The sequence below is a fragment of the Tursiops truncatus genome, chromosome 5 (genome assembly GCF_011762595.2).
Source record: "Tursiops truncatus isolate mTurTru1 chromosome 5, mTurTru1.mat.Y, whole genome shotgun sequence".
NCBI lineage: Eukaryota > Metazoa > Chordata > Mammalia > Artiodactyla > Delphinidae > Tursiops > Tursiops truncatus.
In genome coordinates this window covers 19,218,568-19,244,156 of record NC_047038.1, presented here as the reverse complement: position 1 = coordinate 19,244,156, position 25,589 = coordinate 19,218,568, and the positions used below count along the sequence as shown (strand labels likewise).

Below are 25,589 nucleotides of genomic sequence, written 5' to 3'. Positions count from 1 at the left end.
CCATAGGTATTTCTCAGAATAAGGATTAGGCTGAGCAAGGTTTATGTTACCTGTTTTATATCACGGTGTTATTATCTGTAGAACTTGATTTGATAGGAAGGTTTTGTTCGTAAAACACTCTGTGCTAGTGGTTTTAAGGGACTATACATTAATGTTTTTGGTACTCTGTTTTATATAGGATGAAGGAGTTGAATCTGATGATTTGAAAAAAGATCTACCTTTAATGCCTCCACCTCCAGATTCCTGTAGCATGAAGCTGACCATCAAGGAAATTTGGTTTAGTTTTGCAGCTCCCACCAATGTGAGATCTCCTGCACATGCATTTTCTAGGTAAAAAGTTTTAAAAATATATTACTATCCCTTGATGTTTCTTTATTTTAAGTAACATACAATTCTGTTTCATGTATTTTTTGAATTGTTTTTCTGATATATCTAGTATTAGGGTTGCCAGTTTCTTTTCCATCTTTCCTACTTCATACTGTCTATAGACATTATTCCCAATTTGTTTGACCCTTCTTCTTTCCTAGGGTTTTAGTTTTATTTTTACATGTCACCCTGCCGTAAGCTTTTTATATACTCTTTTCACCTCTAACAGACTCTTATATTTTTCTTTATTTTCTGTTATCTATTCTTTGCATTTCCTACTTATATGTTCAGAATTTATCTAGTGGTCAAAAGGAAAGGTAATTTTGCCTAACTAAGATAGCCACTAAGTACAGTAGATATGGGAGATTGTTTGAAATACAAATCTTAACACTTGTTTTTATAATTTTTTTTTTTTTTTTCATTTTAAAAGGCAGCTAAACCTTTTAAGCACTGCAACTCCAGCTGTTGGTGCATGGCTTGTTCCCATTGATCAACTCAAGTCATCCTTAAACAAATTAGAAACCGAGGGAACCTTGAGAATTTGTGCTGTTATGGGATGCATAATGACAGAAGCATTAGAGGTATGTCTTTCAACAATACAAGGTATCATACAAAGTTTATTATTGAAAATGATCCCTTATTATCATTGTTGGAAAACATCAGACCTGCAAGTTCTTAATTTCTAGATATCTTTTGTTTGTTGTATCTTTGCTGTGTCATTCTGAATCTGTTGTTTTGCTTTTCACAGAATAAAAGTGTACATTTTCCCTTAAGAAGTAAATACAACAGACTTACAAAAGTTGCCCGCTTTCTCCAAGAAAATCCTTCATGCTTACTGTGTAATATACTACATCACTACCTGCACCAGGCAAACTACTCCATCATTGATGACGCTACAATGGTGAGTTACCGGAATCATATGTTAGCTTTAAAAAAGCCTCTATTCTGTTGAGTAGCCGTTGACCCAGAAGGTTTGAGATGAGTATGGGAAGTCCAAAGGAGAAATGTGGTTAGAAATCCAGGCTATTGACAAGCTTGGGCTCAAATTAATGGCTTGGGAGTTGCCAGCATGAAAGCGTTAGAAGCTGCGGATAAGGATGAGCCTTCTAGGGATGATATGTTGAGTGAGAAACTGGTCAGGGATGGATCTCTGATAAATACCAAAATTAAAGGAGCATGGAGAGGGTGCATAGAGGTACCCAGAGTGCTGAGGAGGGAAAAGAAGAGGTAGAAGGACCAGGAAAGAAGGTTTTAGAAACCAAAGGTATAAAGAATTTCAAACAAGAGAGTAATCATTAGAGTCAAATTTCACAGAAATGTTTAATAAAATAAGGACTAATTAATGATTGAGGGGGGAATATGTAACTGTACGAATAAATACAGTATATCTCTGCACTAGAAAAGCACTATGGAAGCACATGATTAGAGGCTTAGAGCTTGAGGATCTCCCTCTCCTCTCCAAGTTTCTGGTCAATAGAGAATACACAGGAAGCTTTAGCCAAATTAGTCATCAATGTATCAGTATTATTAATGGTCAGTCAAGCTCCTGATAACCTCTAATGAAAGAATCTGGAGTAAATTATGGATTTCATAAAGGTACTTAGACCTGAGGCTGGTATAGTGCTTTCTACTCCCATCCCGTGAATTGAAGACTGGGAGATCCACAGTGCAAGTTTAACTTGCCCGTCTAGTCACAGGCAGGCACTTCCCACGGATGGATGCTGTGCCGGGATATGGTTTCCATGTAAGAGGAAGAAACACAAGATGACCCTCCTTACTTGAGTCTAGGAGTGAAAGGACAGGCTAAGGGGCCTGATGTTGCTCAGAAAGTAAGTGAGGTGATTCCTGCCACCTAGTAAATGGCTCTCTTCAGTCAAAGCTATTATTCCTAATACAAGGAATTGTAGGAAAGGGGAGAGGAGTTGCATATTTTCTCCTTAGGCTAAGGCTCCAATAGGCAAATTTTCTTTCGTAAAATCATCACCATGTGGAATAAAATATATTCTAAATTATGTAATTCTTACTGATCATATATTTAGGTTTCAAAGCAGTTACAAATCCTTCTGTGTCTGTCATTTAACTATAGTAATTTATTAATTTTTTAATGTTAAAATAGAGGTGGTTACCTAATCTTTGAAAGAAATAATTTCCTCTTTGCTTGATGAATATTCCAGGTAGCACAAAATACATTTAATTCTTCAGTTGAGCAAAGCAGGTGAAGTGCTTTGAATGCTTCTTAAGGAGATTCCCACTTTACACCCCATGTTTAGTCTCTTATTTACCTGGTACTGCTGGGTTGTTTATGATAGAAAGATGCAACATTGTGTTTAGCGATTGAGTTCTATAGTCAACTTGAAATAGTGACTCTCCTGTGTCAATTTGGACAAATTACTCAACATATAAATTCCAGTTTCCTCATCTCTAAATGGGAGTTATGAGATTTAAATGAATAAATATATGCAGAACACTTAAATAGTAACTATTGTTGTTACAGTAAGATTACTCCTAACCATGTCATTGTTGTTACAGAGTGATGGCCTTCCTGCTTTGGTAACTTTAAAGAAAGGTTTAGTTGCACTGGCTAGGCAGTGGATGAAGTTTATTGTAGTGACACCAGCCTTTAAAGGAGTGAGTTTACATCGACCAGCTCAGCCCCTGAAACCTCAGTCAGCTGTGCACTATGATCATGAAGATGGGCTTGGGCTGGACAATGGAGGTGGTCTTCAAAGTGATACCAGTGCTGATGGAGCAGAATTTGAATTTGATGCAGGTAATTTTGTAAATATTTTTGCTAGATACTATGTGCTTGGTAACCTAATACTTGTGATAATTTTAATAATTTTTGTCCCAAATTTGAAATGTCATGGCTTAATTATACAACTATGATTTGTATTAGTCCAAATAAGTGGTAATAATATTGGAATCTTTATACAGACTTGACTTCTAGGTTTAATTTTGTGAAATACAGAAGATTTCTTCTCCTAATCTATCCAGTACAATTAACAGACATCTTTGTATAACTAGAATGTTTTGAATGAAACACATGAATTTCTTTTTGAAATTTATATTTTTATTTGTCATGCTCCCTATACCAGTCTTTTAAAGATTTGAATTTTACCTGGTGCCTGTTTGATTCTGAATTTGTATAATGTTTAGAGGTATGCATTTGGCCCACAATTCTGTCATTATACTGACTGTGCCAGAACATAGGCAGTAGATAATGCATTACAGAAATAGACATGCACACTTAAATGCTTTTTCAAAGGATAATTTTTATTATTATCATGATATATAGTACTCAATGAAAATTTATCTTGTGATATTTTAAAAAAAAATTAAAAGTGCCATGGAAAAGGATAGTAGTCTTAAAATTAGAGCTTTCAGAACATTTACATATAATACTTTACCGAGCTTTTAAAAAATAAATTAGAAAAACTTCGTATTTAACAAATAAATATGTTATGTGTAATAGGTTGGATTTTATTATTTAAAAAAATTTCAAGTCTACCCCAAAATTGAAAGAATAGTGCAGTAAACATCCCTTCTAATTATCTGCAAAGGCCTAGGTTAATCTGTGAACGTTTCGTACTTTCTTCAGCATAGTTGAATTAGTTTTTGAACTCTGTGCCATTTGGGTGACATGTGAAAGACTGAGCGGAAGCTGTTTGTTCCTTTCTTGAGACTGAGTGAGAAGACTGGGGTTTGAAGAATAAAAGACAGAAGAGTGAATGTTATAGCAGAGTGCACAATTAGTTTTTCAAGAAATATGAAAAGTTGAGTTTAGTTATACCACCAGGAACATTGGAGTTGTTGTTTCAAGATTATATGATAATCTATAGCCCACTTATTGTTTTGAACTGTTTCAGCCACAGTCAGTGAACACACAATGCTGCTGGAGGGAACAGCCAACCGGCCTCCACCTGGTAGTTCTGGACCTGTAACTGGAGCTGAGATAATGAGGAAACTATCTAAGACTCATACCCATAGTGACTCTGCATTAAAAATAAAGGTACATTGTTGCTGCCTTTGGTTAGAGTTACTTAGACTTACAGAGAAGACCTAAACTTTTGTTATCTCAAATGTAAATATTAGGTATTTGCCCTAAATATTCAAGTAGTGTTTTTATGTTGAAATTAACATGATTAGTAACTTTTAGTTTACACATTTCTTTGAAAATTATATCAACAGTCAGTAATTAATATTGAACAAGGACTACTTTAACTACCAAGCCTTAGGGCTCTCTTTTCAACTTATTGAATATCGTATTCAATAAAAAACAATATTGAAATGTTGATCAGCTTACAGTTATTAGTTTTAATGAGAAGTTTTATAAGTAGTACATGATCAAAATACAGTTTGAGTTAAGCTAGTTTTATGACTTTAATTGCATTTTTTTTGTTTTAAGAAATTTAACCAGTGCTTGATAAAATAAGACATATGGATAGCAGAGTGGTTGACTGCCACTCAGGAGTCAGACTGCCTTGGTTTCAATCCTGCCCCTGCCACTTAATTGCTTTGTGACTAAAGTTTTTAACTGCACTGTGTGTCAGTTTCCTCATATGTTAAAAATGGAGATTATAATAGTAACCTCCTTCAGAAGGTTGCTGTAAGAAATAATGGAGTTGATACATGAAAAATGCTTAGAACAATACCTGGCTCATAGTAAGCACTTAGTAAGTTATTTGCTGTTGTTGTGAGTTACTTATTTTTTGGTAGTTTCCTTTTCTGAGCACTGGAAACAGTAAATAGTTAATATTTCAACTTCCGTTGACAGTCTGGGTATAATCTTAAATTAATAATTAATACCAAGAATCCATTAGGTAAATTGTATTTTTCACTATATTGAAATATAAAATTTCTACACAGAAAAAAAGTATTGTAAACAAAATGGAAAGACATATGACAAAGGGCTAATTTCCTAATGTGTAAAGATCTTTTCCTAATCACTAAAAAGGCACAACCAAATAGAAAATAAAGGCAGTTCACAGAGGAATTCATATACAAATATGAAAATGTATTCTCTTCTAATTAAAGAAATGTAAATGTAAAATAAAATGAGATTCCATTTCCACCTGTCAGGTTGAAAAATCTGAAAGTTTAATAGTATATGTTGGTGAAGATGTAAGAAAACAGACACTTTCATACGGTACTGGGTGGGAGTGTAAACTGGCATAACCTCTTTGAAGAACAGTTTGTCCATTTTTAAATGTAAAATTTTAAATGTAATGCCTTTTAGCAGTATGTCTATGTCCGGGAAGTGATTCTAAAGAAATGAATGCTCATAAATGCTCAAGAACATGAGCACTTATGAGCTCATGAGCACCTCAAATGACTATTTGAGGACTAATAAATTAGTGCACCCTCGTATGGATGCCTACTATGAAGACTTCAAAAAGATAAAGTAGGTCTCTAAGTGGATGTGGAATGATCACCAAAGTGCACTGGTTCAAGTAAAAATAAAGTATAGGACAATATGTATCTGTGTGTTAAAAAAGGATAAATATGTATATGTGTTTATATAGTCAAATTATTTATATAAGGATAGATAAGAAATGGTTAAGAGGACTTCTTGGGGAAAGGGTCTAGCAGACTGGAGCTCAGGAGATACTTTTTATTGACTAGTCTTTTGTGCTTTTGAAAGTTTTATTTTGTGTAAATATTGCTCTTTTAATTAAAACATTTAATTTGATATACATTTTTTTAAAGTTTGGGCTATAGGCTTATTCTATTTCTGCAGTATAGTTACAAGGCTGGGACACTTTTTTTTTTTTGCTGTACGCGGGCCTCTCACTGTTGTGGCCTCTCCCGTTGTGGAGCACAGGCTCCGGATGCACAGGCTTAGCGGCCATGGCTCACGGGCCCAGCCGCTCCGCAGCATGTGGGATCTTCCCGGACCGGGGCACGAACCCGTGTCCCCTGCGCATGGGCAGGCGGACTCTCAACCACTGCGCCACCAGGGAAGCCCTTGGGACACTTTAAATTCTCCACCCCTTAATCTGTCTCAGAATTTTTCCTGATTTATAGTTTTTCCAGATGCTCTGATCATATTTAGGTATTTGCTATTTTTTTAAATTTTTATTTATTTATTTTTTTATTTGGCTGCGTTGAGTCTTCGTTGTTGCGTGCGGGCTTTCTCTAGTTGTGGCGAGCAGGGGCTACTCTTCGTTGCAGTGCGTGGGCTTCTTATTTGCAGTGGCTTGTCTTGTTATGGAGCTTGGGCTCTAGGTGCATGGGCTCAGTAGTTGTGGCTCGTGGGCTCTACACTGCATGTTCAGTAGTTGCAGTGCACGAGCTTAGTTGCTCTGTGGCATGCGGGATCTTCCCAGACCAGGGATCGGACCCATGTCCCCTGCATTGGCAGGCGGATTCTTAACCACTGCATCACCAGGGAAGTCGCTAGGTGTTTTCTATAATGCTGTTCTCTCTCAGAAATGTTTTTGAGCATTCCTTTGTTTATGGATTACAGAAGTCCAAAGAATTGAAATTAAAAGTGCTTTGTTTCAGATCTCTGCTTTTCAGGATCTTTCTGTCTGCATGGTCTTTCTTTGTACTGTTTTAAACTGATCTGGAATTCCAGTCTTAGATGTGACAGAACAGATAGAGATTGGACAATTGTGTAATTTTTGATTTTTTTTGCTTTTCTTCAGAGAATTGCTGGAAATTCTTTTTGGTATATTAGAGCTTTACAGAGAATCAGGTCTTAACACAGAAATTATTATCAGAGTACCAAGAAATTATTATCAGAGTACCAAGAAGAGTAGTATAGTATGAAGAATTTTGGGATAGACATCTTACCACCAGACTCCCTCTTCAGATTTTAAAGGGCATTAATCATTGTTAAAATTAAATGAATGATAATAAATGCTGTCCTTTGTATTGTACTGTAGAGTTATAAAACATTATTACATACATTTGGGATTCACCATAATTCTAATAGACACAAACTGTTTAGATAGACACAGTTGTTTTAATGTAAACAATAACTAGTAATAAAAACAGTGAGTAGTCGTGGTTATCAGTAGTCATTTTTATGTGCATAAGAAAGAGCCCCGTGTTGTTCCTTTTATAGGGCATTCACCCGTATCATTCTCTGAGCTATACCAGTGGTGACACTGCCACAGATTCTCCGGTGCATGTGGGACGTACAAGCGTGCCAGTTAAGGAGAGTCCAAGGAAGGAGAGCCTACTCAGCTACCTGACTGGAAGCTTCCCAAGCTTGCACAACCTCCTGGAAGGGACCCCTCAAAGAAGTAGTGCCGCGGTGAAAAGTAGCTCCCTAACGAGAACAGGTATATCCTTAGTTTTGACAATTATAAGCTTACTTCTGTGGGAGATTAAGAAAACGAAAATAGGACTTAACGTTTATTTAGATATATACTTTGGTTGCATACCTAGTCTTTTGTATTACACCTTATCTTTGAGAAAGTATTTTGGAAAACTGTCCTGCTTATAACCTGTTGGTGTCTCATGCCCTTAGTTTGCATTTTTAAATTGCAACATTTGCTATTACTATCAACCTAGGCATGGTGTGGAATGCTGTCTAGGCCAGCCAGCAGTGAATTTTTTCCCATTACGATAGCAATAAATTATTTATTAATGCCTTAATATCCAAATACCAGCATCGTGCAGTGAGTTTAAAGACATGCAAAAGGCAGATAATTTAACCTGACTTTTCAAAAAATAAATCATATTTTCTGCTCCTTAGTACATAAATAATACTATACTCAGTAAAACTTTATTTTCAGGAAACACAATGGCCACTGATATGTTATCTGAACACCCTTTGTTGTCTGAACCATCATCTGTGAGTTTCTATAATTGGATGTCAAATGCTGTGGGTAATCGAGGAAGTGTGGTGCAAGAATCTCCTGTTACAAAATCAGGACACAATAGTCTCCCAACAGGTATTGAGCTATCACGTTATTTTACTTAACCATCTAAGGGGTACATGTGAAGTTATGTTAGAATCCTGTTTTTCAGAGGATGGTTAAAAAAATCTCAAACGTTTAAGTACTGTTTAGTTGAAATTGGCTCATTTATGAAATGCCTTTGCTAATATTGCAATTGAGAGAGTCGTAAGCAGTCTCTCAGTGTTCTTGTGGAAAGGCAAATATGTCAAATGCGAGATTATATATAATTTAAAGAGTTTAAAACTTCCATTTAATGTGTGTGGTTTAATTTGCAAAACACCAAGAGGAGGTAAATGAAAAAATGCAAAGTATAATTACAGCATCATGTACCTACAATACAGAAGACACTTTCAGCTTATCCAGAGTCCTCTGAGGCATAATGACAAGCATCTATATACTCTTTATACTTAAATATTTACTTAAATATTTAATTAAATCTGAAGGAGTACTAAAAGGAATAAAGTAAGATTCTTGCCCTCAAGGAGGGAAACAAATGAGGAAAATTTATTAATTTTAAAGGAATATTTATATTCCTTTATTTATAAGCAGCAGAAAAACAGGCAAAGGATTCACAAAGAAATATTGGTGGCTATTTCCAGTAACATAAATGAAGCCACTCTTTCTTTCCTATTCTTTGCTATTATTTTGTGTTTTTCCAAATTCACTAGATGCATTTATTATTTCATTGTAAAAATGTGTATATATTTTTTAAAAGAATATGTGAAGTAGCCTTTGAACCGTTACTGAGGGCAGCTGAAATTAATCTGTGTAACAGCTATTGGATCACTTGTAAATTTTCTTCAGACAAAAAATATGAAATTATGAAAAGTAGTTGATATATGACTACTTACTCAGTCCTTTTTTTTTTGCCAGTGCATGGACCACTTTTGAATCTGGAACTGATCCTAGTTGTGACTCTTAAGAGTACTAAGACGTGCTAATTCTTAGTATTGGCCCTTGGTTGAGGAAGATAGAAGGATGGTGCTTTTACCAGCTCTCAGCACTTTTCTGGAGCTAGTCTCACTACTCCATAGAGTTTAAATTTCAAAAGAACCAGAAAGGAACATTTCCTCTCTATCACAGGTCCTTTGCCTGGCGAGTTAAAGGATAAGGGCAGTACAGAAGAAAGAAATAGTGCCATTTCATTTTTGTTCCACCTTGGGAAAGCATAGTGGGGAAGAAATTTATATGTGGGATTTTGTGACGCCTATGGCTTTTGTCCTGCTACAGCTGCTTTTTGTAGCCCTGCTACTGTCTATAATTCTGTTCCTCACTGCAAAGCTGATGGGATATCAAATGCTTTTCAAAGATCTTCCAGCCCTAAAGTTTTATATTTTGGAGTGACTGGCTCTAATACATACTTCCTGTACGAGGATGAGTGATATATTCTGAAAATACAGTTTAATTTCATTTTCTATTAATAAATCATGTCTGTAAAATAACCTGAAAGTGCTGTTTTTTCCCTTCTCAACTTAAATGGTCTGATAATACAATTATAATACAAGTTTCATAAGTTTACTTTGCTGTGCCCCTTTATGTTGTCTTCATTTCCCAGTAATTTAGATTTTATTTTTGAACACTTGCCCTTTTAGGTGTTGCACCCAATCTTCCTACAATACCCTCAGCCTCAGATTTCAACACTGTCTTGTCTAGTGACCAGAATACTTTGGATGGGACACATTCTCAGCATAGCACTAGTCAGGATGATGTGGTAGGTGTAGAAGAAGCCAACCAAGGGTTTCCTGCTGTACAGCTTGCTGATGCTCAGGTGAGCCAGTCTGTTTTTCCCTAATTATAGTGACCTCGCATTGAGCAGTACTTAGCAGCTAGAACCATCAAGTATGTGCACCGTGGAATTCTAGTGAAAATCTTTGTCCTTGCCTGTCTGCCTAAAGCCTTCATGAAAAAAGGAGGAGCCTTTAAAAAGTACATAGGTTAATTATAAATACAAATTAAGCATCTATAGATACTCATTAAACTGAAGAGTGGCATATAGTTAGTTGTCTTGTATAGCAACATTTTTGTTATTTGGAGATAGAGATTGGCAAAATAACATGACTAGAAAGTTAAATTTCATCATTTCCTATAGTCTTTAGTGCTATGTGAAGACTTGAGCGAGCAGTGGGGAGGCATTGAAGATTTTAGAGCAGAGGAGTAAAGTGCCTGGAACTGTACATGTGGAAATGTTATATGAGTAGCAATGTGTTAAATGGATTGAAGTAGAGAAACTAGAGGTGAAAAGATGAGTTAATGAAATAGTTCACACAAGTGGTAATGAAGCTGTTAGCTTAGATGGTTATGGCTTTGATAGGTAAAGGAGAAATACTGTGGAGATCTTATTTAATTGACTAAATGTAGGGAGTAGAGAACAAAATCCTTTGAAATGTACTTTCTAGTTTGAGTGACCAGAAGGCAGGTGGGAGAGTGGGATATGGATATTAAGAGGTGTTATTTTTTCAGGATGAAAGAGACTCGAGCATATTTTTTACTTAGGAGGAATTAGGAAGGTTCTGATCAAAAAAAAAAAAAAAGGAAAGGAGGGTAAACTGATAGAGAAAGATTCAGGGAGGGATGAGAAGTGTTGGAATTTAGAGTCATTTATAGAGAGAGATACTTTTTGACATAAAAAGTACTTTTTCCCCGAGAATGTTTGGGAAGGCAATAAGGACAGTTCATAACTGTACAGGTAAGTTTGCAAATTGATAGCCTCAACTTTCTCTCACAATAGGAAGTGATTTATGTTAAGAAATGTGTTAGGCACTTTTAAACTTTCTTGAGATTTACTTCTGTAATACATTGGAGTAGTTTTTAGGGATTCTTTCACTTTTTATTAAAAGAGAGAGAGAGAAAAGAAATATTTTTTATGTCTATTTTGGCCTGTATATACATTCATTGTATTTATTAGCATCCAATACACATTTTTAGAGACAACTCTACTATTTTACATGTAAGACTAAAATCTACCAGAGACATTAATATTAAGTAATACAATAAAAAACTGTGTAAGGTGATTTAGATATATGGAAAGGTTGGAGTGAATGTGAAAGAGAGCCCACCAGACTCCCAGAAGGATTGAGAGCCCACCAGACTCCCAGAAGGATTGCCTAATAGTGCTGAGGGTCTAGTTATTTAGAACCTCTTGTGTCCTTAGTAGCCCAGCTATAGGAATAGAAGAGGATTGATCCAAAGCAGATGTAGCAAGAAAAATGAGGTGATGAAATGTAATATACAGTCTTGGAAGTTGCTGAAAAGGAGTTTAAGGCAAGATTATGGGGGGGGGGGGGAAGGAAGTCACATAACTTTGGAACTAAAGCATCGGTTGAGTTATCTGCATGGCCAAAGAAGCCATTCAGAATGATAAAATGGGATGGAAAAGAAAAGAACCAAAATACCAGGTGGGTTTGCAGGACTAACTAAGGGGCATAAGTAGATAACAAAGATTAGGAAAGGTGGAGGATGGTTTGAACCTTAAAGAGGGAAGAGCGTTTCCATTAGGATGAAAGAGCAAATCTAAGAAAGAGTAAACCCAAGAATGCGTATGCCAAGCAGATATACAAGGGAGAGAAAAATACTCCCTAAGTTTCCAGTGAGGGGTGAATTGTTTGAATTCTCTCATTCTAGGCCTCCATGCTTTCACAAGGGTAGCTTGTTTTCCCAAGCACAAACAAATGAGATGATGTAGAGACAAGTGAAAGTGCAGACTTGAGTTTCATTGCATAAATGGCATTTCTCCATTTTGATAGATTTTTTTAAGCTTCAGGAAAAGATCACTAAGTGAGAATGTGCGGTGAAAGAGTTAGAAGGGGGTCAAGGAAAGCACCGGATAGATAGCATCTATATTTAGGATGTGGAAGGAGGAAAAGGAACCATGCAGCAGAGAAGGAGTAGTCAGAAAGATTATAGTGATCTACTATTGCACACATATAGTTGCTTCTATTTGGGTTACCTCTTAGTAACTATGAAGTTCAGTTAACCAGAGATTTAACCAGAGTGATGTATTAATATTTCCATAGCATATATGATACTTAAAATGTAAAGGAAGTTCTTTGTCAGAAAATGTTATTTTGCAACCAAGTGATACCACTTAAAAATAGACCAGATATTAAAAATATAACATATGAAATGTTTTTATATTAACACAGGAAATTGATAGACTCTTTTGTGAACCTTTTATAGCATATTGTTATGGAAACACAGTAGATATTCAAGCCTTTTTTTAAAAGTAAGAAGTAGAATGATTTAAACTAATTCACAATTTTATTTACCTTGTACTTTCACTTAAGTAGGATCAAGGCATCTTTGTCCTTATGATTAATTTGAAGATGAGTGGCACATAGTAGGTGCTCAAAAATACTGTTAAGTTTTAAGTAAAATTAGAGCTATATTTATAATACAAGGCCTTTTTTTTCCCCATCACACTACAGTTAATAATATGTACTGAGGTAGAGTGTAAGAAAAAAGCCACAGTAAATGATGAATTGTTAAGTTGAGGTAATATAAATGTGTTATGTCTTTTAGGTTGTTTTCAAACCTCTTCTGAGTCATACAGGGATCCAGTCACAGGATGCAATGCCTCTCTGCTACCGAATGTACTTTGGAGAACACCTCTCATTTTCAGGAACTTTGGACTGCCTTAGAGCAGATATTGTGGATTCAGACACAGCCAAAGAGAGAAAAGGCAAAAGAGCAAGAAGGTGTCTTACGTTATGATTGTTTTTATGTAAAATTTTGTACAAAAGTTATAATACCTGTTCTTTTAACTTTGCTTTCTTCAATGCTGACGCGGTAGTAATTTTAATAGCCTAATGAGAAGATAACTTCCATTTAACAGAAACAGTAGCCACATTTCCTTAAAAACCTGTTGATTTTATCAGTAGGTTATGAGGCCTATTTTTAGGCATATTTTTGTAAGATGTTAGTACGTGTATGAGGGTCAGCCAAAGCACTTATGTTGATAAATACACTTTATTTACTGTTGCAGTAGTTTAATTTTTATGATCTTATGGATTGTAATTTTATATATTATTCTTAGAACTTCCTCCTAACCTCCTTTCTGAGTTGACTTGTAGCAGGTAGTATTTTCTGTTAGGAACAGAGTAGAAGTCATGCTGAGAGTATGGACTTGCTTTTCACAATAGTGTGGTACCATTAACAATGACCATGAAAGCTGAAACGCTGCAGAAGTGACCTTAATGATTATAAAGATTAATGGGGAAAATTACCTTTGTTTTGTGACCTGGAAAAATGTTTATCAAAATATTAAAAAGTCTCTTACTGTTTATTATAAATGTATAGGAAAATGAAAAATATAGTAAAACTAATATTTTGTACATACAATTTAAAACCTTAGAAACATTGAGAATTAAGGTGTTTTATTTCTTTCTTAAAAACTCGTCAAAGGGTAGTTTGTATAGTCCTTACCTTCTTATCATCATGTAACTTAAAACACAGAATGAGCATCTTTTCTCTGCCTTAGCAAACGTCATACGCCATTCTCAGCAGTTTTCAACATTTTACCTTTGCACTTTCAGTGTCATGAAATATCTTCACTAGTTCTTTTTACTAGAAAGGTTTTTGCCAACATCACTTTCTCTGGGATACCTTCATCCTTTTTGCCATGACCACTTCCTCTTTATGCTAGTAAGTTTGCCTTCTCTGAGGTCCTCTAGCTGCATATCTAGAGTTTCTAGAGCAGTGGAAGTGTCAACGTTTTCATACTCAGTTGTTTTCTTCTGTAACTCCATTTACTTTTCTAAACTTTATTTTTTATTGAGGTAACATTGATTTATAACATTATGTAAGTTTCACATGTACAACATTACATTTCTACTTCTGTATACACTACAGCATGCTCGCTGCCAAACATTTGGTTTCCTTTTGTTACCATGCGTTTGATCTCCTTTACCCATTTTGCTCTCCCCTCCCTTACCTGAGCCCCTTCCCCTCTGGTAACCACTACTCTGTTCTCTGTATCTGGGTATTTGTTTTTGTTTGGTTTGGTTTATTTATTTTATTATTTGTTTTTTGTATTCCACATGTAAGTGAAATCATATGGTATGTCTCTGTTTGACTTATTTCACTTAGCATAATGCCCTCAAGTTCCATCCATGTTGCTGCAGACAGCAATATTTCATCTTTTTTTATGCTGAGTAGTATTCTGTGTCCATTCATCCATTGATGGGCACTTAGGTTGTTTTCATATCTTGGCTATTGTAAATAATGCCATGATGAATATGGGGTGAATATATCTTTTAGAATTAGTGTGTTTGTATTATTTGGATAAATACCCAGAAGTAGGAAAGCTGGATCATAAGGTAGTTCTAATCTTAATTTTTGGAGGAATTTCTGTACTGTATTCAATAGTGGTACACCAGTTTATATTCCCACCAACAGTGTATGAAGATTCCCTTTCTCCACATCCTTGCCCACACTTGTTATTTCTTGTTGATGATAGCTATTCTAACAGACATGAGGTGATATCTCATCATGGTTTTGATTTGTATTTCTCTAATAATTAGTGATGTTGAAAATCTTTTCATAACACCTGTTGGCCATCTATATGTCTTCTTTGGAAAAATATCTATTTAGATACTCTGCCCATTTTTAATCATTTTTTAAATTGAGTTGTATGAGCTCTTTATGTATTTTTTGGATATTAACCCCTTATCAGGTATATCATTTGCAAGTATCTTCTCCCATTCAATAGGTTGTCTTTTCCTTTTGTTGATGGCTTCCTTTCCTGTGCAGAAGCTTTTCATTTAGATGTAGTTCCATTTGTTTATTTTTACTTTTGTTCCCTTGCCTGAGGAGGCATATCAGAAAAATCTTGCAAAGACCAATATCAGAAAGCATAGTGCTTAAGTTTCCTTTCAGGAGTTTTCTGATTTCAGGTCTTACATTCAAATCTTTAAGCCATTTTGAGTTGATTTTTGTGTATGGTGTGAGACAGTGGTCTAGTTTCTTTCTTTCTTTTTTTTTTTGCATATGACTGCCCAGTTTTTCCAACACCATTTATTGAAGAGACTATCCTTCTTCATTGTTTGTTTATTGCTCCTTTGTCATAAGTTAATTGTGCATATATGTGTGGGTTTATTTTTGGGCTTTCAATTCTGTTTCATTGATCTGTGTATGTTTTTCTGCCAATACCAGGCTGTTTTGATTAATTTAACTTTGTAATATAGTTCAGAATCAGGGAGCATGATACCTCCAGCTTTGTTTTTTTTTCCTCAGGATTGCATTAGCTATTCAGGGTCTTTTGTGGTTCCATATACATTTTTTGTTCTCTTTCTGTGAAAACTGTCCTTGTGATTTTGATAAGGATTGCGTTGAATCTGTAGATTGCTTTAGGTGATATGGGCATTTTAACAATGTTAATTCTTCTAGTCCATGAGCACAGAATATCTTGCTATTTATTTGTGTCTTCAGTTTCTTTCAACAATGTCTTATGGTTTTTGGTATACAGGTCTTTTACTTCCTTGGTTAAATGTATCCCTAGGTATTTTATTATTTTGGTTTTGATTGTAAATGGATTGTTTTCTTAATTTCTCTTTCCACTAGCTCATTGTAAGCATATAGAAACAACAGATTTTTGTATGTTGATTTTAAACCCTGCAACTTTCCATTTACTTTTTATTGAATTTCATCACTACAATCTTATTTTGCTTCATTTTCATCTTTGCTGTCCAGATCCCTCTTACTTAACCATTTTTGTAAAATGTCATGTGGGTTTATCACAAGGAGGCAATATAACTACATGCTTTACTGTTTGTGCATGAAATGAAAAACAAATGTGCACTGACCAATCACTGACAGACTTTGACAGAAGTAATGTGGTTGGTCAGTGATCATGATGTATGTCTATTATTTATGTAGTGATTTGTGGACTGAAGAGCTAGCAGCAAGTTTATACTTTATGCAGTAAATTTTAGTTAAAATTTGAACCATGCTGTTGGGGTCTGGTGTTATTTAACTATAAACCATGGTAATTGCATCCATTCACATTGGAATCATCAAATCCAGACACCAAAACATTAATATCTGCTTACACTCCTGGATTAGAGTTTAAAGTCCTGAGTTAAATTTGTATTTCTATTTGCAGTAGCCTACTTTCATGTAAATATATACATACATATAAATATATATTAATATGTAAAAATATATGTGTGTATATATAAAAGTGGATGTATACACACATATAGTATATGTATCATCAGATATAATTAGGTTATGCATAATTATATTATATATAATATGATTATATATATTAGATTATATTTACAGCCTACTTATTGGCCTGCTAAATGCCATATAATACTGCTACAGACCAGACCTTCATCTGACCACACTTCCCTTCTTATGTTCCCAAATTCTTTGAGTGACTTTGAACTTACTGTCTTTAGTCTGGCTGAACCTAACATTCCTTTAAATTTTTCTACTATCACACCACCTCTGAGTGCTCTACATTCTTATTACTAGACCATGGTTAGCTTTTATTTCTCAGATCTCCTGTAACTCCACCTTAGATCTTATTTATTAGGAAACTTTTGTCACAGTACACTTTTCCTGGTCATTAATTTTAGTCTTGTCTGGGTTTTTTTTGTAGCACATTGTTCATTCTACTAATTATTGTACCTTACTATTGGGTTATAGTTTCTTATATAAACATGTATAACTTTCCTAGACCATAAAGCCAGAACAGTTATTAAATCATTTAGCATAAGTCCTGGCATGTAGTATGTCCTCATAAATATTGGTTTCCTTATATCTTTGCTGTCTCCAGTCAAGATAGTTGAACATGTTAGGGGCTTAGTAAATATTTAATTTTAACTTTACCCGTGTGGCTGCTTTTGCCTTAAATGACTGCTTCATTATGTAGCGAGATTTCTTCCCCCTTTTACTTGAATCTCCTCTGTTTAAGACTTTTTTGCCTCGCTTACATGTTTTCAGTTCTTGTTTTTGTAGTTTTGGATTATTTTAATCTCTTTTGAGTCTCTCTTCTATATCTTCTAATTCTCAAAATCTGATTTTTCCTTCTCTGATTGCACACTTAGCATCGATTATAGGCTTACTCTAAGCTTGTACATTTTCTTGAATTGTACCACAGAGTGGAGTTTTTCTTATTAAATAAGAAATACTAGTATTCATTAAGGAATTATTAGTCTCTAATTATAAATTCTTTAAGTCAAATTGAAAATATCAAAGAACCTTGGAGGGGTTTTTTCTCCCAATAGAAAAGAATCCTATGTTTAATTTAACCTATGTGACTACACATTCATATTTTACATGGAAGCAGAGGGGAAAATATCTTTTTAAAATTTTGGTGCTTGAGGTTTATTGTTATTAGTAGTTGATTTATGAAAATCTGAGATATTTTGACTTTTTAATATTAAAATTGTCTATATTTCTACCTGAAAATTTTTAGATATGCAGAGGATTTGCCAAAATAACTTTTATAGAGGTTTTAAGTCTTTTGTGTGCATTTCTCATTTTTGTTTCAGTTGCTTTTCTTAGCACTTTCAACTTGGCAAGATATGCCAGCAGGGTTTCATTTCAAATAGCAAATCAAAATATATAAAGTGTGATGAAATTAAATATATAAACCATATATTTAACAGAAGAGTAGAGGATGGTTAAGGAAGATGTTCTAGTTGACCTACTATTGACTTTAAATTCTAAGACCATTGGGGTGTGCCATCAGATGGCAAGAAAAATTATTTTATCATTTCACTGAAATCATTAATTAAGTCTGATTTTGACTAGTCATAGAGTAAGATCAAGAAGGAAGACTTAAGGCCCAGTTTCCAACTTATGAAAAAGTTGGAAAAACTTATTCTACTTGATCTCTTACTTAAAATTAGTTAAATGGCTTATTCTTCACCTTGGAGATTATTTTGCTAACAAGTTAATAAAGATTGTGTGGTTCTGGGAAAAAAGAAAACCTTGTCATTTTCTTTTTTCATTTTTTTCCACATTTTTAGGCAAGGCCATGTGAATCTTCCTCCACTTGAGTTCAAACCAGCATTGATGTTGGAAACCTTTAGCATCAGCGCTGTTGTAATGGAAAAGTCTGTGTGCACCCCTCAGAACTCTACCAGCGCTCTTTCTTTTCATGATCTCAACAAGCGTTATTATAATACCTTTCACTGCAACTTTACTATTTCCTGTCAGTCAATAAGCCAGCATGTAGATATGGCTTTAGTTCGTCTTATTCATCAATTTAGTACGATGATAGATGACATCAAAGCGACTCAGACTGACATTAAACTTAGCAGATACACAGCTGGATCAGCTTCTCCAACGCCTACCTTCAAAACCAGAAAACATCGGGATTTTCGCTCCTCTGACTTCAGCCGCAGTTCTAGAGGAAGTCTTAATGGTGGCAATAGAGTAAATAATGCAAAGAACAAACGGACCAACAATGAGAACAACAAAAAGGAGTCTCGAAACAAAAATTCATTAGGAAGATCTGAAAGAAGAACTTCAAAAGTGTCTAGGAAAGGTTCCAAAGACGTGGTGGATCATATGACTATCCATATGGATGACTCTGACTCAATTACAGTGTCAGAACAAAGTGAGCCTTCAGCTGAGTGCTGGCAGAATATGTATAAATTGCTTAACTTCTATTCACTTATCTCTGATCCAACAGGAATACTGGAAAAATCTTCAGAAACATTTGGACCAGCAGGTAATGGCTATTTTCATATTTAAAAAATTTTCTGTTTAGAATAGCAATAATACTAAAAAAGACAAGTTTATTCATCATGTTTTCTTAATGTTATAATTGGATAATTGAAATGCAAAGAAATTGGCAGTCACCCAAGGAGAGAAAATAGTGATGGCGATCAGATATTCTGCTACCCCTTTTTCCCATCCTTCCTAACCCTTACACAGTATGCTCCTAAAGAATTCACACAGACCTGCTTTCAAACACCTGACTGTACTATTTATTTTCAAATATGACCATGGGAAAATGTTGAAAAATTTAAGAAATCATTTTGGTGAGGAAGAGGACAAAGAGAGCCAGTTTGGAATGTGCAGGAAAGAAAGGGCAGTTGATGTCCTTCCATTTTGCAGTTTTCACGTCTAAACCTGTATATTTCTGTTCACTTAAAGGAGTCCGGAGCCCTACAGAGCCAACGTGTAAAGTTGTGTTTGAGAATGAACAAGACAGGAACAGTTTGACTAGGACGCAGAGGAAGCGCAGCGTGGCAACTGCTGAGCCCCAGCACGTCACTCTAATAGTATTTGGGGTTGGCATGGTGAGCCGCACGCACCTGGAGGCCGACATCGGTGGGCTAACCATGGAGTCAGAGCTGAAGAGGATCCACGGCAGTTTCACACTGAAGGAAAAAATGAAAGGCAGGTGACATTCTAACCCTGGGGCGCGTTTTTTCTGAAGAAAGCCAGTGCCATGTCTCACAAATTCCTACTTGGCAATTTTTCTTCAGAGAATGGAACTTCTCGTTTATACGGATCAAGAGTGCTCGTGTATATAGTTTCTTTTTCTTATTCTTAACGTTTTTAAAATTCTTGTAAGTATTCTGTGCCAAGTTTTACTTCTGAGATTTAAAATGTCCTTAGGCTGTTTAATGTCATTAGGCTCTTTAGTGCATGAATAGCACGTTAAACTACATATTCAGCATCATTCCAGTTGTGACGTATAATACATATGTATATGTGAATGCATAGAGATAAAAATCTTCAAGGAAATTTTTTAAAAAGTCGTTTGGAAATAGTTTAAATTTCATTGTACCTTTAAAGTTATCTTTTGTCCTTGAACGTATTATGAATAAAATGACATTTTAATATGAAGTGCCACTCTCTTTCCAGAATTCATACACTTTTTTTTTTTTCACACTTTAAGATGTTCTACATCAAAAGATGACTGAGACATGTGCCACTGCTCATATTGGTGGGGTCAATATTGTGCTGCTTGAAGGGATTACACCAAATATACAGTAAGTGTGGTTTTTTTTACTATTCTCTTAAACTTGTTTGTTATAGTTTGACAGGAAACTTAAAATTCATTGGATGAATCCCGTACCTACTAAGTTTTGAGATTTATATTACTGAATGTTGCCAGACACTGTGATTCTGTCACTAAGAACATCACAAATGAAATGTTCTCAGAAAACTTATTTATTTCTTTTCTAAAATTGGCCTACTGCCACCCCTCCACCCTAAAAAACTGACTCCCAGGACATGTTAAGATTGTGTGACAGGAAAAATGATTACAGTGCAAATTTCAGTTAAACATATGAGATGCAAAAGCTCACATAATTCAAATAGTTAAGTATTTAAAACAAAATTATAGTCAGAGAATATAGACTGTCTCTTGATTTTATTCTAACTGATCATTACCCATATTCATGCTGGGTTTCCAAACTTTATCTTGCCATTTTTTCATTTAAAGAATTTAACGATAAAGCCTATGAGACCCTTCTAATAGTATAGGTAAGCTTTCTGTAGTGAGTTTACCATTCTATATTGCTTTTCTTTTGACTCTTTGCTCTCACCTTTTCTTTATATGTGCTATTTGTGGATCTGTCCAAAATTGTTCTGATAATGATTACCTTTATACATGATACTTAGATCACTATTTGGTTGTCAGTACATTTAACCGTTGACTTTGCTCATACACTTGGGAGTATAAAACTTCATTCCTAACTTCCTTTCAGTGGAGCACTATTATGCTATAACTACAAAATGTATTTTGATAATTTAGATCAGATTTTGAGGATTTGCTCATTCTTAATATTATAACTAGTTAATGTCCTACTATTGCCCCTTAAAGCATCTATCATGCTAAATACTGACTAAATAGAGGATTTGGTTCAATGCTATAAATATTAAATATTAGTTGTAATTTGACTCATTACAGGTCTATTCATAACATTTCAAACATGGGTAATGTGATGACTGTCTTGGGGAACATAAAATGGATGGATGAAATGGATGTCTAAGTCTTGCTGAGGCAGTTTGGACTTGTATATCTAGAACCAAAGAGTATATTTCATTATAGCTGCCTAAATGGTCCAGATCACATTACCTAAGCAGTCTTTCTAAAGACCAGGAAATTCCAGTAGTTGTGAGACAAGATCTTTTCTGATCATTCAGTATGGGAGGAGAGGGGTATTATTATGTAATAATTACAATCTAAAGGAGTTACCTATCATGGACCAGGAGCCTCCTATACATTATTTTATTTAATCCTCACCACAGTCCTGTTAACTGGGGTGTTTTATCCCCACTTTACAGAACAATAAATCGAGATTCAGAAATATCAAAGTATTTTCCTAAAATGCTTAAAGTCATACAGTCAGTAAGAAGAGATACCTGAACCTCTGCACCTTCTACCTCACTATGATGCTACTGCACGAAGTCACCACAGACCTTGGGTTTCATGATTCCTTTGTTGAGTCTAAATTTAAAGTATCATGGTCACTTTGACCTATTCAAAAGTACAACAGGGCTTCCCTGGTGGCACAGTGGTTGAGAGTCCGCCTGCCGATGCAGGGGACACGGGTTCGTGCCCCAGTCCGGGAAGATCCCACATGCCGCGGAGCGGCTGGGTCCGTGAGCCATGGCCGCTGAGCCTGTGCGTCCGGAGCCTGTGCTCCGCAACAGGAGAGGCCACAACAGTGAGAGGCCCGCGTACCGCAAAAAAAAAAGTACAACAGATTTCTTTAGATGTCTCGTGGGTTTTATTTACTCTATCCTCTTGAACCAAACATATTTATAAAATTGATTTTTAAAAAAAGTATTAGTTGATAATTCTTGCCTTTAAAAAATCTCAAGCCAAGAGCCCTTAACTTTTTCATTAAAAAAATAAAAGTTATTAATTACTCACTGCCAAACTCTAGTAGTGTTAAGACTTTCTGGATTTATTCTTTGGCTTTTCACTTCCAGTTTCAATGAAAAGGAAATGGAATTTTTAAAAAATAGTTGAAAAGTTTCTTGAAAATTTAAAAAATGGGAAATAAAAGCTTTCCAAATGATTGCTCATATTGTCACTAATTTATGCATGAATGTTTATTTGCTTCCTTTTTGTTTTCCTGCTTTCTCTTGAATCTTCATCTGTAGACTGGAGGATTTTCCTACATCTCCTACAAGCACAGCCAAACAAGAGTTTCTGTATGTCATTATTATTCTTTTTCATGGACTTTGTGATTAACATACTATTTGAATAGTTTTTAAAGATAAAATATTTAGATTATCTGCATGGCTGTGAAAGTATGTAGCTATTATTTTGTAGCTTTAATATAGATCCTTTTATAGATTAAAGTTTACTGATTTTCAAGGAAAATACACAGGTAAGGACTACCTTTTTGGTAATTCATACCTTGTTTTATTGTTGAAAGATTGTAACACTGTAGTTGTGTGTTGCTTTGTGCTTTTTTAAGACCTGTTACAAACCCTTGTTAACGTTTGATGTGATAATAGAAGCTAAAATTTTTAACTTTGCAAATGAGTTTTCACAAATTTTCAAAACTAATTATTAAAACACTAATATATGAAAATATCTACATTGCTCAACCTTATAATAATTCTGTTTTTAAGATGGAGAGAGTTCACTGCTCTATTGTCAGCTTTTATGTATGGCTTTTACTGTGTATCCTTTTGTATTTTGGCGGGCTTGATTTGGCCTGTGTATATCTGATATTTTGTGGTAGTGATATATTTAAATACTTGTCACATGAGTCCTACCACCATGACAATTTAGTATGTTACTTAGGACTGATCTTTTCTTTCAACCTTTTCTATAAAATTTCAGTATGCTGAATAAATAGATGAATCTGCATATTTTGTTCCAGGCTGGTAAGATTATCAATACCTGGTGAGATTTGTTTCATTGTGTATTGATAATAGGCCATAGTCAAAACATCATCAATCAGCAACCCTTTGCTGGGATTATCTGTGATCTATGTCACTTCATCAGCCAACTAGAAGTACTAAAAAAGAATAAATGCACTAATATTAAATTAGAAAATTGATTGTTTTTGGAAGCCACTCTTCCATATTAATATCATCATTAATAATAACAGGTATAAAAAAATAGCTAATTCCACTTTAGTAGTTATAGTAGCTGGAGAAGATTTATTGTTTCTCTCTTTTTTATCACTGAGTTCTCTGGATGTATAATAAAAAAAAAATCAGTACTGTATGACTTTAGAGACGATGCTATTTAATGGCTGAAGATCACATCTTTATCCACTCAACTAATTAGGTTTTTAGGTTGCATATTATGGCCTGCACACTGTGTTAGGTTTCAGAGATGGAACAGTAAGCAAGTGAGAGGTAGTTCCTGTCATAATATCACTTATAGGACCACTCCCTCCTTTTTTAGGCCTTCCTGCTGAGAGAGTTAACACGTAAGGTACAATTGCCAAATGGGAAAGGAAGCTCCAATGATTTTTAATAGTTAACTGAATTACACGTGATCCCAACACTCTCTGTCCACATTGTAAAGATTTCCAGGCAAAACTGAACTGAGGCAGGCCGCATGGGTCAGGGTACATAAATTAGTTTACCTCCTTTTCCTGCCTTTAAAGTCTGGGCCTGCAAGATCAAGGAGGTGGGGTGGGGGTGGAGATAGAGTAGCAATAATGAGGCCCTAAAGTAAGTCCTCAAACTCTCAACCGGCACTACAAGGATGGCTGGCCTGCTTTAAAGGCCCTGTGGCCTGGACACAGGAAGAAAACGAAGATGCGGAAAAGTCCTTACCTGATTAGGCACTGTGGTGGTTATAACAGGCTCACAGTGGATCTGCCCTCCCACCACTGCCAATGAATTCTTGAGCCAAGCTTCTTGGTCACTTGCCGTGAACTTTTTACATATATGAGGCATGCTTGGCATGCTACAAGTTTTTATAGTCTTCACTTTAAAAAGACTTTGACCACTTCTTTCCTGTGTAAAAGTCTTATATATGCTACATGTTTTTTGATCTAGATTAAGTGACAGCTCTTTTAAGAATTAAAATAGATAATATATGAATAGATAATTATGAATAGATAAATCTGAAATTATGACTAGATAATTCATACTGGCAGCTTGTAAATTGTTTAATTCCTCATTCTGGGTCTCCTTACATCTTTAACATGTACAGTTTGACAAGAGTTAATCAGACATCCTCTACAGTGTCTGTCTCAGTTTGATCAGTGTAGGACTATCCTGTTGTCTAGCTCCAAGGAACATTACTCACGCTGTAGTCATGGGCATCATTTACATAGCCTACAGTGTGGTGGTGCCCTCTGGAGTTGGGCAACACAGAGCCCCTGAAGTCCTTAACATCAAAATTTCCACTGGAAATACCACAGTAGGATCTACAGTAGGAGAGCAGTCAGCCCCATAGCTTTCTATTCTGACATTTGGTGTATAATTGAAAATTAAGGATTGTGTATGTGCTTATATAATCACAAGTAATATTTAAGCAGACTTCTATAGATTATAAAGGTAAAATAGTAAGATAGGTGTAGAATTTCTTGACTGTCATGATAACAAGACTTCTTTGTAAATGTATGCTTAGTTTCATTCAGTAGGTGAATACTGTTCGCAACTAGAAAGCACTTTGCACTTTAGCACCATCTGAGTGTTCTGGCTCATGATGAAATTGAATTTAAAATGGAATCTCATTGATGATAAATAGTAGCTTTATTTATTAAAATAGTTAAGATTCAAAATTCAGTAACTAGTCAGCATCCTAGAATCTATATTCATGCTAGCTAGAACAATTCCATAGATTACTTTTTTCTTTTTCTAGTCAGTGATAGTCTTTGAGAAATAGTTTCCTTTGAAGAAGAAAGCAAATATAGTTCTCTAGTAATCATTTTTGAATTTTGTATAATACCTGGATTTCACTATCTGTAAATAATCAAAACTTCTAATAGAACCACTCTTACGCTGCTCAAGGTTTATTCTAATAGAAGTTAAATGTAATGAATGGATGATTCCTTAGGTCCTTGAGACTGTAAGTAAATTCTCGGTGAATCCTCTGTAGCCTAAGTAGAGATAAATGTGTGTGAACTGACATGTAGTTAATATGAAATTTGCATTTTGTGTGTTTTGCTAAATCTGTTGTCAAGCATTCTTTGCTCATTTCAAAGATAACATATATGTTAAAAGCTTTCCTCTTACTACTGGGCCTTTAGTGGTGCAGTTCATTGACATGAACCTTTCTACTGTGTGTGTCAAGACTGCTTCATCATGGCTTTTACATACATGATATATCACGTGATATCTGTGGAATTCCACAGTTGTGTTGAGTCATTCTTCTGCTGTACTTCTTTCTGCTCATTCATTTCACAAAATTCAGTG

At 35.1% G+C, this 25,589-nt stretch overlaps 1 protein-coding gene across 4 annotated transcripts in view; it reads left to right on the top strand.

Annotated features, from left to right (window-relative positions):
- BLTP1 (bridge-like lipid transfer protein family member 1) overlaps nt 1-25,589 on the top strand; it is a 207,206-nt gene that overhangs the window by 113,240 nt on the left and 68,377 nt on the right. For 3 of the 4 annotated variants that reach the window (XM_033856712.2, XM_033856714.2, XM_033856713.2), the window contains exons 38-50: nt 179-330; nt 797-947; nt 1,115-1,267; nt 2,896-3,136; nt 4,233-4,375; nt 7,436-7,655; nt 8,112-8,270; nt 9,869-10,044; nt 12,795-12,970; nt 18,254-18,960; nt 19,389-19,634; nt 20,140-20,233; nt 22,359-22,409. In XM_033856712.2, the coding sequence (XP_033712603.1) occupies nt 179-330; nt 797-947; nt 1,115-1,267; nt 2,896-3,136; nt 4,233-4,375; nt 7,436-7,655; nt 8,112-8,270; nt 9,869-10,044; nt 12,795-12,970; nt 18,254-18,960; nt 19,389-19,634; nt 20,140-20,233; nt 22,359-22,409 (2,669 nt within the window). The remainder of the gene's footprint in view (nt 1-178; nt 331-796; nt 948-1,114; nt 1,268-2,895; nt 3,137-4,232; nt 4,376-7,435; nt 7,656-8,111; nt 8,271-9,868; nt 10,045-12,794; nt 12,971-18,253; nt 18,961-19,388; nt 19,635-20,139; nt 20,234-22,358; nt 22,410-25,589) is intronic. The other variant, XM_073804868.1, reaches the window with a different exon arrangement.